The 11923-nt window shown below is 42.0% G+C and overlaps 2 protein-coding genes across 3 annotated transcripts; both read right to left on the bottom strand.

Moving 5' to 3' along the window:
- Window positions 1-577: 577 nt before the first annotated feature.
- On the bottom strand, window positions 578-3452 carry eif3g (eukaryotic translation initiation factor 3, subunit G). 2 transcript variants are annotated; one of them, XM_037087589.1, is made up of 10 exons: window positions 3341-3452; window positions 3203-3249; window positions 2484-2572; window positions 2132-2191; window positions 1926-2030; window positions 1575-1770; window positions 1369-1479; window positions 1116-1252; window positions 771-877; window positions 578-691 (listed from the first exon to the last, which is right to left on the bottom strand). In XM_037087589.1, exons 1-10 carry the CDS (start codon window positions 3361-3363, stop codon window positions 676-678), a joined length of 891 nt encoding a protein of 296 aa, XP_036943484.1. In that variant the 5' UTR covers window positions 3364-3452; the 3' UTR covers window positions 578-675. The 2 variants fall into 2 exon arrangements, with proteins under 2 accessions (XP_036943484.1, XP_036943483.1); XM_037087588.1 differs by having other exon boundaries at window positions 1363-1479; window positions 3341-3451.
- Window positions 3453-4469: 1017 nt separating this feature from the next.
- LOC119013803 (suppressor of SWI4 1 homolog) lies at window positions 4470-11424 on the bottom strand. Its single transcript, XM_037088647.1, has 13 exons — window positions 11174-11424; window positions 10723-10893; window positions 10386-10487; window positions 10245-10295; window positions 9889-10059; window positions 9590-9666; window positions 9245-9352; window positions 9014-9137; window positions 8642-8720; window positions 8324-8453; window positions 8073-8230; window positions 7619-7977; window positions 4470-5648 (listed from the first exon to the last, which is right to left on the bottom strand). The coding sequence occupies exons 1-13, from the start codon at window positions 11186-11188 to the stop codon at window positions 4653-4655; spliced, it is 2541 nt and encodes an 846-aa protein (XP_036944542.1). The 5' UTR covers window positions 11189-11424; the 3' UTR covers window positions 4470-4652.
- Window positions 11425-11923: the final 499 nt, after the last annotated feature.

Below are 11923 nucleotides of genomic sequence, written 5' to 3' on the forward strand. Positions count from 1 at the left end.
TCAAACCAGCAACTTTCTGATAAAGACACTGGATCTACCCCTGAGCAACAGACACCCATGGTTGAGGTTTCAACTCACCAGACTTTAGAGGTGAACATTTTAACCAGAAGAGCTTGTGGTCCCCACCAATGTCTTTCTCTATATTGTCACTGTGGTGATGTTGCAATTCTGCAGCACTTGGTTGTGTATATTGGATTTGATCAATTTCTTGTATTCACTGGTTTAGCCAAACATGCTTTTAGTACACAAATAACTTTGATACTGCAATCTCAAAATGTAAACTCACCGAAGCTATACAGTCTTAGGTTTACTACATGGAAACTACACATGACCAAGTGGTTGTTCAATGCAGTGAGGAAATGTCATGACCGCTAGTGTACGATCCTCAAGTGTGGTTTGAGTTGTGAGAATTCAATGTGCACTTCTGCATTTCAAACTGTATATTAAGCATTCCACGTTGGTTTTTAGATCTTTGACTTTGAAGCATCATATCTTAATTAAAACTGAAGGATCAGTCTGAATATAAGCTGCCAGGAATTGTAACAGCTACACAAACATGAAGGGAAACCATGACAAAGATTGTGACAACATGGATTTTCTTTATTTAGATAACAGCCATATTCTACCACAATAATAAAATCTGGCATCATCCTCGAATGTATTCTGATAGAATCCTCAGTTGTTTGACGGTCTGCAAAGAGAAATATGGTTAGGAGCAAGAACAAGTGACACATTTGAACACTTGATTAAGAACCCTGTTGATCACTTACTTGGCCCATTCAACATTGAGAATAAGATGATCGTATCCAAATCCTGACACTCCTGCGATGGCTCTGGCTGCATCCTCGCGACGGTGGAAGCTGATGAAGGCGAATCCCTGCAGGAAACAAAGCAGCTGATTGATAAGACAACTGGATAATTCTGTGTTTCTCATAATTATCATTCTTAATGTGCATGTCATCAATGACCACCCCAGCCAGTTACTTAAATAAGCTATGAAAAAGCAGCAGGAAAATAATCTATATCTACACCATTTGCAAGAATTAGGTGTGGGAATTTCAGCGCCGTCAATATTAAAGGAACCATGTCTTTGAATTCTTAAGATGAGCGCTGACCTTTGACTGCCCAGTGTTCTTGTCCTTGGCCAGGTAGATCCTTGAGATGGAGCCAAATGGTCTGAACAGCTCCTGCAGGTCTGTCTCACGGGTGTCCTCGGACAGATTGGTCACACGAATAGTGGCATTGTCATCAGCTGTAAGATGCAAACATACACTATTAGTGACTAGCTATGCTCTTACAGCTGGAAAAAAAGATTATAAATCGTGAAAGGATGTAGAGTAAAAAAAGACGAAAGCTACTTACACCCACCTCTGCGGTTGGGCTGCATGGACTCGCCCCTCCGCGTGCCTCCATCCCTCAGGCTCGGGGGTACATACTTCCCAGTCTTGCTCTGTGCAGGCGCTGCAGGCTCTGGTTCAGCTGGAGAAAGAGAAGAACAACCAACCATCAAGTCCAACAGTGGATCATGAAAAACAAATCAGAATCTGATGATGTGACTGAAGTGCTGATGGTACCAGAGCCAGCAGGCTTTTCCTTGTCTGCGGTGGAAAGTCCGAGCTGTTCAGCCAGCTCCTTCTGCATGGGGCCCAGGGTGTCCTTGTATGGACAGCGGGTGGTCCAATGGTCGCCTTTGCAAATACGACAGGACACAATCTTCTGTCCCTTCAGTTTGTTCATGGGATCCTCATCCTGGTCTTGGGCGTTCAAGTCCTGCAAAAGGGTAAGATAAGGGGCTCAGTCACGATCTCAACAGAGTGAGTTACAAACCAATACCACAGTTAAAATGCGTTTTCATGCGTTGCTTGGACCACTTTACATAAATTGACATCAGCACAGGCATCTCAAAGCCCACAATGGATGCTCACCTCTTTGCTGGAAATGAAAGTCATGAAGACATCGTCACTGACTGTGGTGGTGGCAACATTAGGACCTGGTGCATCAAACTCAGAGTTCCCAAATTTCTTCCAGTTCTGAAATGAAACAGCAATATACAATAAACACCAGACTTCACCCCAAATCGTGTTCATCTTAATGTAGATGCATCTTCGATAAATTCACTTTAAGTACAGACCTTTCTCCTGGCAACAGCTTTGGAGGCTTTCCTTGTCTCAATCTTGAAGGTCCGCACAATCTAGAGGACAAAGAAAATAAAAGTCAGCTATTGCATAATTCACTTCAATTTAGAGAAGCGCCTTACTTAACTGTAGTCAAAATATTTGTGGCACTTAGCAACTGCTAAATCATCATGTAGAGATGCAATGAAGCATGCAGGCTATCAAAGCTGTAAAGAGCGCTGAAGCTGCCACGCAATATTTTAACTGTTACTGTTAATCAATGAAGATTCATCTCAAAAGTGGCAGAAAAACTTATTTACAGAACCATCAATTGCTAAGTACTGATAAATAAGATAAAACTTAGATTACCTTGAACTTCTTTCCCTCATCATCTATTTTATATTCCGTGATAGTTTTTATATTTCCTTTGATGGTTTCCTTGGGGGATGGTAGTGTGCCTGCCAAACACAATAAGACAATGTAAGACAAACAAGCCAGAAAAAGAAAAGAAACAAACTATTAGAGTTATTGATATGTTGGCCATTCAGAGGTTGCCAGCTGAGTAAACACTTCAAATAAACTTGGGATAACAGTCAGTTTGTCCATCAACACTTGCTGTCAGTTTCAATGAATCTCTCATCTCATCTCTCTTGATTACATCTCCAGTTTTCAATTGACAGCTAAATGGAAACGTGTATGCTGTTAAAGACAGAGGTTAGCTTCCTTGCATCATTAGCCATATTTCACATTCAGCCAGTAGCATCCCTTGTGAAACTGCTAACGCTAGGCTCGCTAACTTTTAGCTATCTTGCCGCTACCAGTGAACGACACCGCCTACGTCATGGGACTGGGGCCGCAGCATATGTCGATATTTCGTCTGTAACCCGTCGATTTATGTCAGTCTCTCCGAAACCTACGACCGTTTAAAGATTAGCTAGCCAAATGATCTAATGTATGTATATTTTAAACTACAGTATTACACCCGACAACCACGTGGAAGTGGAAGCCGCCTAGCCGGCCTCCTGCTCGGGGTACCAGACTATAAGCGGCATGCTAGCGTTAGCTAACCGAAGCAGCTAGCTATTTACCTTCATCTCCTTCTTCCTCGACCTGGTCTGCCCAGCTGGGCTTGGAGCTGGAAAGGGGAGAGATTTATATGCGATATTAGATCGATAGGACACACAAAATACGAGCAGAGACGATGAAATGTCAATAATATAACTCACTCGTCGTATTCAATCGACGGCATCCTTTCAGCTAGCTTAGCTTCAGGACCGCAAAGAGCGTTGCACCGCGAGCCGAGCCGCCACCACACACACTTCCGGGAGGAAACTTTCACAATAACAGCATCACGATTCTTTACCGTTTTGGCTACAAAATAAAAGTCATACTGTATCGTCTTTTTTTTGTTTGTTTTTTTTTAAATAAAGTGATCACATATGCTGTTTCACGTGATATTATGACAAAACACTCTGGAGTTGTTCATGTTTGACACTGGAAAATACTGAGGTTAAAGCAAACTCCACTTCACACATTACAGTGTGTTTACACTTCTGCATATGTGAAAAAGCCTTTTAAAGCCTTTTTTGGCTCCAGAGGAAGCTTCATGCAGTCTGATGAATTGACAGCAGGGGTGACGCTCAGTAGCTGAGTTGCATTGTGGGTAATTTGGGCACCAGGTTTTAGATACATCAGAAATGGTTTAATTATTCCACCTATTCTTTGTCTTTTTAAAAACCTCGTGCCAACACTATCCACTGTGCCACTTCATGATCTGAGTGACATCACTGGAGGAAATTTACCAGATTACGTGCTTCTTCCTCTGGAGTCACTGAAGGCTTTATAGTTACTACTGGCACATGCAGTGACCTATTAACACACTTTGATGTGTGATATTGGTGGAGTTACATTTTAAGTGGCAGATGAGGCAAGACGGGAGCATTATTTCTGATGCAAAAATGTGTTTTCCCTTTGGTTACCTTTCTCTCGGCTGTGGTTATTTTTTACCCCCTGAATTTCAAAGTAATTCTAAACCTCTCAGCATGTTTCAAATAACATTAGAACAACGTCTGAATAACATCTGACCACCTACTCTGATGACCACACATGACCAGTGATTAGGAAATCACCATGCTTCATGAACAAACCACTTCCTCAGACAAAACCTGCCTGAATCGTTTGATGAAACTGTTTTGATGGCTAAGTGATGCCATAATGATTTTATTTGATTGTTTGAGCTGTTACAGACAAAATCTCTGCAGTGAAGCAAAGTGCCTGTGAGTTTACACCAGCTATTATGCTGTGGATCATAATCACAACTTGGTCAGACAGGAAGTTAGAATAAGGCACATTACAAAAGCAAAGAAATGTTTATTGCAGATGGTTAAATACTGCACTGCAATAACTGTCAGAAATAACAACAATAAGATGGGCAAAATCAAAATCACCTGTGTAAAAAAATATATGGTATGAAATTAGCTTAATTTTTACAGCATGAAATGATAATGTACTTCACAGAGCAGTTGTCAAGGAGCAAATCTACATTCTCATCTCTGTACTGTTATTGTCCTCCAGGTTTTTCCCACAACAGGCCACTCTTATACTGTCAAACACGGCCACGTAAAGGATCGGATGGATGCACATGTTCAGAGCAGCCAGTCCCTTGGACACCTGGTACATGTCGTAGACCCAGCAAACATCATTGTTGCCGTTGAGTTTCATATACAGGTGATGGACCTGAAAGACGTGATATGGCACAAAGGAAATGGCATATAGCACAAGCACTGACGCAACCAGCAGGGCCACCTTGCGTTTGTCCAGAGTGGTTATGCTGACATTCTTCCACACCACCTGAATCACCACACAGTAGGAAATGAAAGTAACCACGAAGGGAACCAGACACCCAAACACAGCGAGAAACATTTTGTAGGTCAGATGAGGTCTCTCATCCCCCAGAGTCTTGTCACAGAAGGACACACACAGAGTCTTGTTATTGCGCTCACAAGTGGTGGAAAATGTCAGCACAGGGCAGGAAATGACTCCAACGATGATCCAGATGACGACGCTGACGGCCTTGGCGTGGACAGGCTTCACGTGAGACCGTGTGAAGAAGGGCCACTTGAGGGCCACGCATCGGTTCACGCTGATCGCCATGATGAAGAAGATGCTCACGTATAAGTTGCAGGTGAAAAGGAACCTCTCGATTTTACACACACTGTTGCCAAATATCCAGTGCTTCTCCTTGGAGTAGTAGGCAATCAGCAAAGGCAGCGTCAGGACGTACAGCAAGTCACTGATGGCGAGGTTACACGACAGGACGACGCCGGTGTGCCAGTTTCTCCGCTCTCTGACCACCAGCAGCCACAGCGCGAAGAGATTTCCTGCCAGGGCCAAAATGAACTCGATCCCGTACACCGAGGGCAGCAGGGCGATCTGAAACCTCTCACACTTGGTGAAGTTGTGCACCATCTTGGTTTCTGTCAAAAGGTTATCCTGTCTCCCTGCTGCTTTCACACAAGTCATAGCGTGCAAAATCTGCAAAAGTGAAATTTAATGTGAATCCATCATTTCAGCACAAGTCTCACTGATTTTGATTGATTGTAACATCACATTTTGATTTCCGTTTCTCATTATGGGAAGTAAAGAAACATTGAGAGCAACAAGCCTCAGTGTTTGAGCCTGAATTGTTTTCTATATTGAATATATTAATATCAGAGCATTATTTTTTAACTAACCATCAAAGTATACAATGATAAATGTAGAAAAAAGCATAAAGTCAGTTGAGTGTAACTTACCAGACTCCTGGTGTGAGACAAAGTTCATTTCCTGTGTGGTGTGTGTGAAGACGTGAGCAGTCCTCCAGCCAACGCTTAAATATTCAAAGTGAGAAGCTGTTTTGCCTGAAACATGACTTGTCAACCCTTAAAATGTCACTTCCTCTCCGAGGCTGCCCTCTGCAAACATTTCGCAATTTGAAGAAGCAAAACTATGATGAAACCCCGATTTGGGGTTCGAAACAGATTGACGATAAATAACCTGCAGTTCTTGTGTGAATCAGATGTTAACTTTACAGATCAGTAGATGTTCATGACTTACATATCGAGGCTGCGGTGCGACTAAAGTACAGTCTGTTATTTCAGAAATCAGAAAATCAACCCAGGCTGAACACACAAGGAACCATGTGTACTTTACATGTATTGACTATACTGAGGTACAGTAACGGCCAGGAAAGTACTTTAGATATTTAAGTATCTGATATTATTTATAACATTTTCACACAATAACTTTACTTTTATTTAAGAAGGACTTTTCTGGTACTTTTTTACAACACTGTGAAGTAAAATCAACATAAATTAATGCTTCACAACAGCCATTTTATTTCTTCACACATCATTTACTTAGAAACTAAAACTTTATCAGGGTGTTTTAAGATCATCGCTGCAGATCATTTATCCACACACACATCAGACTGTTCAACTCAAACACTTCCTGAACAATCACTTTTCCACTCAGGATGTTTTTGTAGATATTTTTTGTTCCATTTACTTTCTACTTAATTTCATGCATGTTTGTCTTATTGTCTTTTCTGTACTTGTTGAACTGAACTTCTCTGTTGTGGGATAAATAAAAAAAAAAAAATCTTACATTTGAGATTTAATGTTTTGCTACTTACATCTCTGTTGTTCCCTGAAGATGTTGGTTGAAGAACTGTTCAGGAGCTTCAGCAAGTGAGAGTGAAAGTCTATGATGGGTGGTTTCAGTTAAATTCCTCCTTTTTTGGGCTCAGAATGTCTAAGTAGTAATAGGTAAAGTGAAAATCATACCTGTGGGGCACATTCTTAAAATTCCAAGAGAAAAGTACTTAAATTCTTCCTTTTTTGGAAACATCAGCCACAGACAGGAACCATCACGGGACTTCACATGCATTTTAGATTCAGAGATTTTGGTTTGTAAGTAAACTTGCATAAAAAGTTTTAAAGGTGAATCAAAAAAAAGGCATCACATCTATTTGTGATCCTGTTCAGTACAAACATTTGATGCATTTGTATGAATGAATGTTCCCTCTGACTTAGTGAATGCATGACGTCTGTCCGCTGGCACGTCCTTCAGTTGTATCCTGTTCACCTGCTGTGATCAGGTGATGTCAAATGTTCCTTTACACTCTTTTTACGTAGTAAAGAATGAAGGAAGTTAATTTACAGTCTTGCAGTAAGAGAAGCGGCTCAGAAGAGAATGAAAGTCCCTGAAATTAGCCAAGAAACCTGATGTGTGCACTGATGAAAACATTTTGCTGAACTGAAGATGTTTTTAAACAATTTATTGAACAAGTACATATTAATATTAATTCAAACAGTGTGAAAAATATAGCACTTTTGTTCTCCTCTGCTGATTTTCAGCAATAATCGTCTCTCATTCATTGATGGCAAATGGCGGCTTGCTGCCACCTGCTGCTCAGCATGATAACACATTCAATGTCCGAGTCCAGAGGAGGAGTGAAGACTTCAGCCTTTTCCTTTCCTCTGTTTGAAGCCTTGTTTCGCTCCTGCACCTCTCTTCTTGAAGCCCGGCTTGGCTTTCTGACCTTTAGCTCTGAATGACTTGTCCTTGTTTTTATTCCCACCAAATGTTTTGTTCCCTTCAAATCTCTTCTTCCCACCAAATTTCTTCTCCCTATCTCCAGCTTTCTTTGCTCCAAAAGTCTTTCCTCCAGGCCTCGTTTTCTTTCCAAACGGTTTCTCCCCGTCCCTGGACTGCTTCCGTCCTTTCCCTCCGGGACCGTTTCTCTTCGGTGGTCTGGCATCTCTGTCTTTTCTTGGCGGTTGACCAGAGGACATCTTCCTCCTCTTGGCACTAGGGAACATGTCTGCACGAGAAAAAAAAAAAAAAGGTGTTTGTCAGTAATTAAATTCAAAACGAGAACCAGGAGCTAATAATAGTTAGTAACACAATCCTATTCACCTTCATCTGGCTCCTGTCCGACAGCCTGTCTGTAGTACTCCACCTCATCGTCAGACTCAACAGCAGCTGGCTGGTTGCTCTGAGCGCCCGGATCCTCCACCTCGCTGTCCTCTTCAGCCTCGGCAAGTTTCCTCTTAATGCCCTCCAGGCTCTTTTTCCTGTTACAAGTAGAGAAATTTTAATTTTTCACACTGCAGCCAAATGAAACTGGACATGGCAGAGGGATCGAATCATATACGCGTTCAAATTACTTGTTCTCTTCTTGTTTCTCTTTCTTCTGAGCAACGTTCTGCTCCTGCTTTTTCCGACGATCCTCTTTGTCTTTAAGCTGCGCCTCCTTCCTGTTCAGGATCTCCTGTATCTCCTCTTCTGTCTTGGAGACTGGAAAACATGACATACAACAATCAGCATTAAAAGACAATCTGTAACAGATCTCGATAAGCAGCTGTTATATTTGATGTATCAGTAAGCGTTTACTTTTAAAGATGAATCATGGAGTTCATACAGATTTTGTCATCATGTACACCAGAAAACATCAAGCAGGGAGGTAAATGAAGTGCTGGACTCACTCATGGCGTGATAAAGGATGTTTCCCTCTCCCATGCCTTCTTGTATCTTCATTAGCTGCAGAGTCATGCGAGGACCAATCTGAGGTCGACACAGAAACAGTTCAGGTTTCATCCAAACAGTGTTGTTCACGTTTCTCTGTTTAATCCTGTTTGAAAAGCAGATTTCATCTCCCCTGTGCTGTCTTATCATTTTCTCTGTATGTGGATTATGAATATGTACCTATTATACCCCAACATACACATGTAAAGGCTAACGGTGTCGACTTGTTTGTAGAAAAGGGACATTCTGAATTGGACTGAGTATCCTAATTGTATGTGTTTCACAAATAAGAAAGGTTAAAATAAAAAGAAGCACTTCATCAGCACGCTCACCTCCGTCAGTCGGACGGCGCTCTGCTGGGACGCCATGTTGCCTCGGCCAGAGTAAACCTGCGGCAGCTCGGTGATGTTGTGTTCTCCGTCTTGTTCCGCTTCACTCTCTGAGAGATTCACCCCCCTGAAGAAGGAGCACAGAACAACTCGTCAGACACTTCAGCTGCAGACAGACTCGGCGCCATTTCACCTCAGGACTAAGAATTAGACCTTGAAGAAGAAGAACCTTACTTCATCAGCAGCTCACTGATGTCCTCCAGCTTGTTCATGTTGGGGAACCGCTCCTGCATCAGCTTCTTGACTCCTCGGCTCATCCCAACAGGGACGACCTTCAGACTGCTGCGGGTTGTTAACACGATCACATCGGTCAGTGAGGCATTTAAAATCAGTGAACAGAAGAAATCTGATCATCGTGTGGAGGCTCATCAGTGCGTTTACTTTGAACATACATCACTGAACAGTCATGTTACGCTACGTGTCATCATCTGAGCCCAACTTCACTGTTTTCAAAACAATTTAATGACCATCAACTCATTGATAAAATAATCAACAGATTCATCAATAAAACTGACTTACTAGTGTCGAAATTCAATTTCGCCGGACTCTGTGTCGTAATTTATCAGCACACATCTCTTGATGTTGTTGAGGCTTACCTGGAAAACAAAAATACGCCCATTTGTTTTTGCGAGAACTCTTGTGTTAAACTTCTACATTTCAAAATGACTCAAAGATTCAACAATCAGAAAGCGTTTACTTTTTAGAAATCCTCAAAGGTAATCTCAGAAGACTATACTGTCATCATGCCAACAAGGCTGTGAATCCTGAGTCCAAGCAACAACAAGACAGCAGTTTGGCTGAAGAAAAAAAAAAGGTACCTTGTGCACATTAATGGAAGGAAACATGTTTTGGAACATGGAGGCCATGAGTTTGACATGCATGCCCTCAGATGAGAAGTTGTTGAGGATGAGCAGCGGGTGGTGAGTGAACTGCTGCTCGTGCATCCGGTGCTTCTTCAGAGTGGAGACGACGTCTTTGACGAGAGCGTACTGCGAGAAAAGGAACAGTCTTTATAAAAACTGAGGACATTTCAGAGTTACAAATGACTTTTCCAGTTCGGGCCCTTCAGTGCGTTTACTTTGAAAACATCACTAACAGTCAAGTATCAATCTGTCATCATCTGAGCCCATTTCTTTAATGTTCTGGTGTTTTCTTTACAGGTTCATATATTTACCTTGAGCACTTTGAAGTGAAGCGTGGGACCTTTGGGAAGTCGAGCAAGTCTCTGAAAAGCACAAGAAATGTGTTGTTGGATTGACGGTGTTACAGCGCCAACACAGCAAAACTGTAAAGTCCCCCAAACTCAGTGGCTCACCATGTTGACACTGGTGGGCGTCTTGCTGAAGATGATGAAGTGCGTCACGCCCAGCGGTCCTGCGATGGTCACAAAGTCCTTCAGCACGTTCTTCTTCCTAATCTGAGACCAAAACAAACAGTTTGGGACATAATGAGCATCAGGAGAACCTCAACATTTTACTCACAAGTTAAAGTAATTGCCAATGTTGAGCACAAATCTGCAGCCATGGTGTCATTTAAAGCCACCAATTGAGTTGACATTTCACTCTTTTCTCTAAATGAAGCATGTTCAACCTGCAGCATTAACATGGAGGCATGTACAGTCACATCTGTGCTGCCTTCAGTTGCACACAGACCTTCAGGGACTCTGCTGTGAACGGCTGCATGACTCTGCGCACGTCCATGATGAGCTGACCCACGTTTTTCCCGATCTGTCCCCGGTGAAACACGAAGGAGTGGGGGACGCTTCCGTAAACCTCCTCGGCCACATGGTTGGCTGTTGCTCGGGCCTTCTTCTGGTTCTTGGTCTGAAATCGCGATGTGCACATATTTATTTAACATGTGTGACAGACAGTTTGCTTTTAAAGCTCACGTTACTTAGCTAGCACACCAGCTAACATTAAAACACCTCGTCATTTTAACAATACCACATTATCTTTGTTGCACACAACAGCAGCTAAACGACAGGCTTCTCATTTAATATGAGTTACATAAACAGAAAAATAATAATGTTTCGCCTCTCGTGTTGAATCCTCCTGAGGCTAACCACCAGTTGAGGCTAATCTGTTAGCACAGGCCGGTACATACCTTGGATTTCCCCATTATTCAGCGAGATGTACGGAAGCTGAATGTGTCCACAAAGTGACACCAAATGTCACTAAACTATATTTATGCTGTGAAGGACAACTCCACTCATCATGTCGGAAAACTGAGTCTACAACCGCTGGAACAACTCAACTACGAAGTCGACACGACGCCTTCCACATGGTTCTACCACCGTGTGTCACACACTAATGTGTCCGTGTTGCTCACGACTGATACTAGTTCCTAGCAAGTTTGAGAACAAACTTGAGAAGGGCCTGTTCATTTACAGATATTGATATGTCACGTACCTTTTGTAGACAAAGTATAGACACAATCGTTCACCTCCTTTTTGTCTGTGAAAAATTCTGGAGAGACTTCAGAGTCTTTTCACAACCCACTAACTTTGCCTACTCGTTTAACCTCAAACATATTGTTTGTTACTATAATAACAGCAAACTTGACTATGTGAGATTTAATCTAATTGTATGATAAATCCATTATTCACAAGATGATATTCTCCAGATAGCTTCCCAAATTCTCAGTTTCACGTTTAATTCAATTTATTGTTACAAAAAAAGCGGTAATATTATCTGTTACAACTGTATTGATGTCGATTTATTCTAAGTAGTTCAATCTACCTGATAGTTGACCTGCATTTAGAAATATGAGTGTTTTCTGCCATCCAGTGGCCATATCTGTGAACTGCACCACTAACTGTAAATCAACGCTTCTGGGAGCTGGCATGTTTGCTGT

Source organism: Acanthopagrus latus, chromosome 23 (assembly GCF_904848185.1).
Source record: "Acanthopagrus latus isolate v.2019 chromosome 23, fAcaLat1.1, whole genome shotgun sequence".
NCBI classification, from domain to species: domain Eukaryota; kingdom Metazoa; phylum Chordata; class Actinopteri; order Spariformes; family Sparidae; genus Acanthopagrus; species Acanthopagrus latus.

What these genes read in the sequence shown, in the direction of transcription:
- eif3g (XM_037087588.1), bottom strand. Translation starts at nt 3,363, where the DNA reads ATGCCGTCGATTGAATACGACGA. An exon ending in CGAGGAAGAAGGAGATGAAG is followed by an intron (nt 2,573 to 3,202) that starts GTAAATAGCTAG and finishes TGTGTTTGGCAG; the next exon opens with GCACACTACCATCCCCCAAG. An exon ending in GGAAAAGCCTGCTGGCTCTG is followed by an intron (nt 1,480 to 1,574) that starts GTACCATCAGCA and finishes CTCTTTCTCCAG; the next exon opens with CTGAACCAGAGCCTGCAGCG.
- LOC119013803 (XM_037088647.1), bottom strand. An exon ending in GAAATTGAATTTCGACACTA is followed by an intron (nt 9,353 to 9,589) that starts GTAAGTCAGTTT and finishes AACAACCCGCAG; the next exon opens with CAGTCTGAAGGTCGTCCCTG. An exon ending in ATCAGTGAGCTGCTGATGAA is followed by an intron (nt 9,138 to 9,244) that starts GTAAGGTTCTTC and finishes CTCCTTCTTCAG; the next exon opens with GGGGGTGAATCTCTCAGAGA.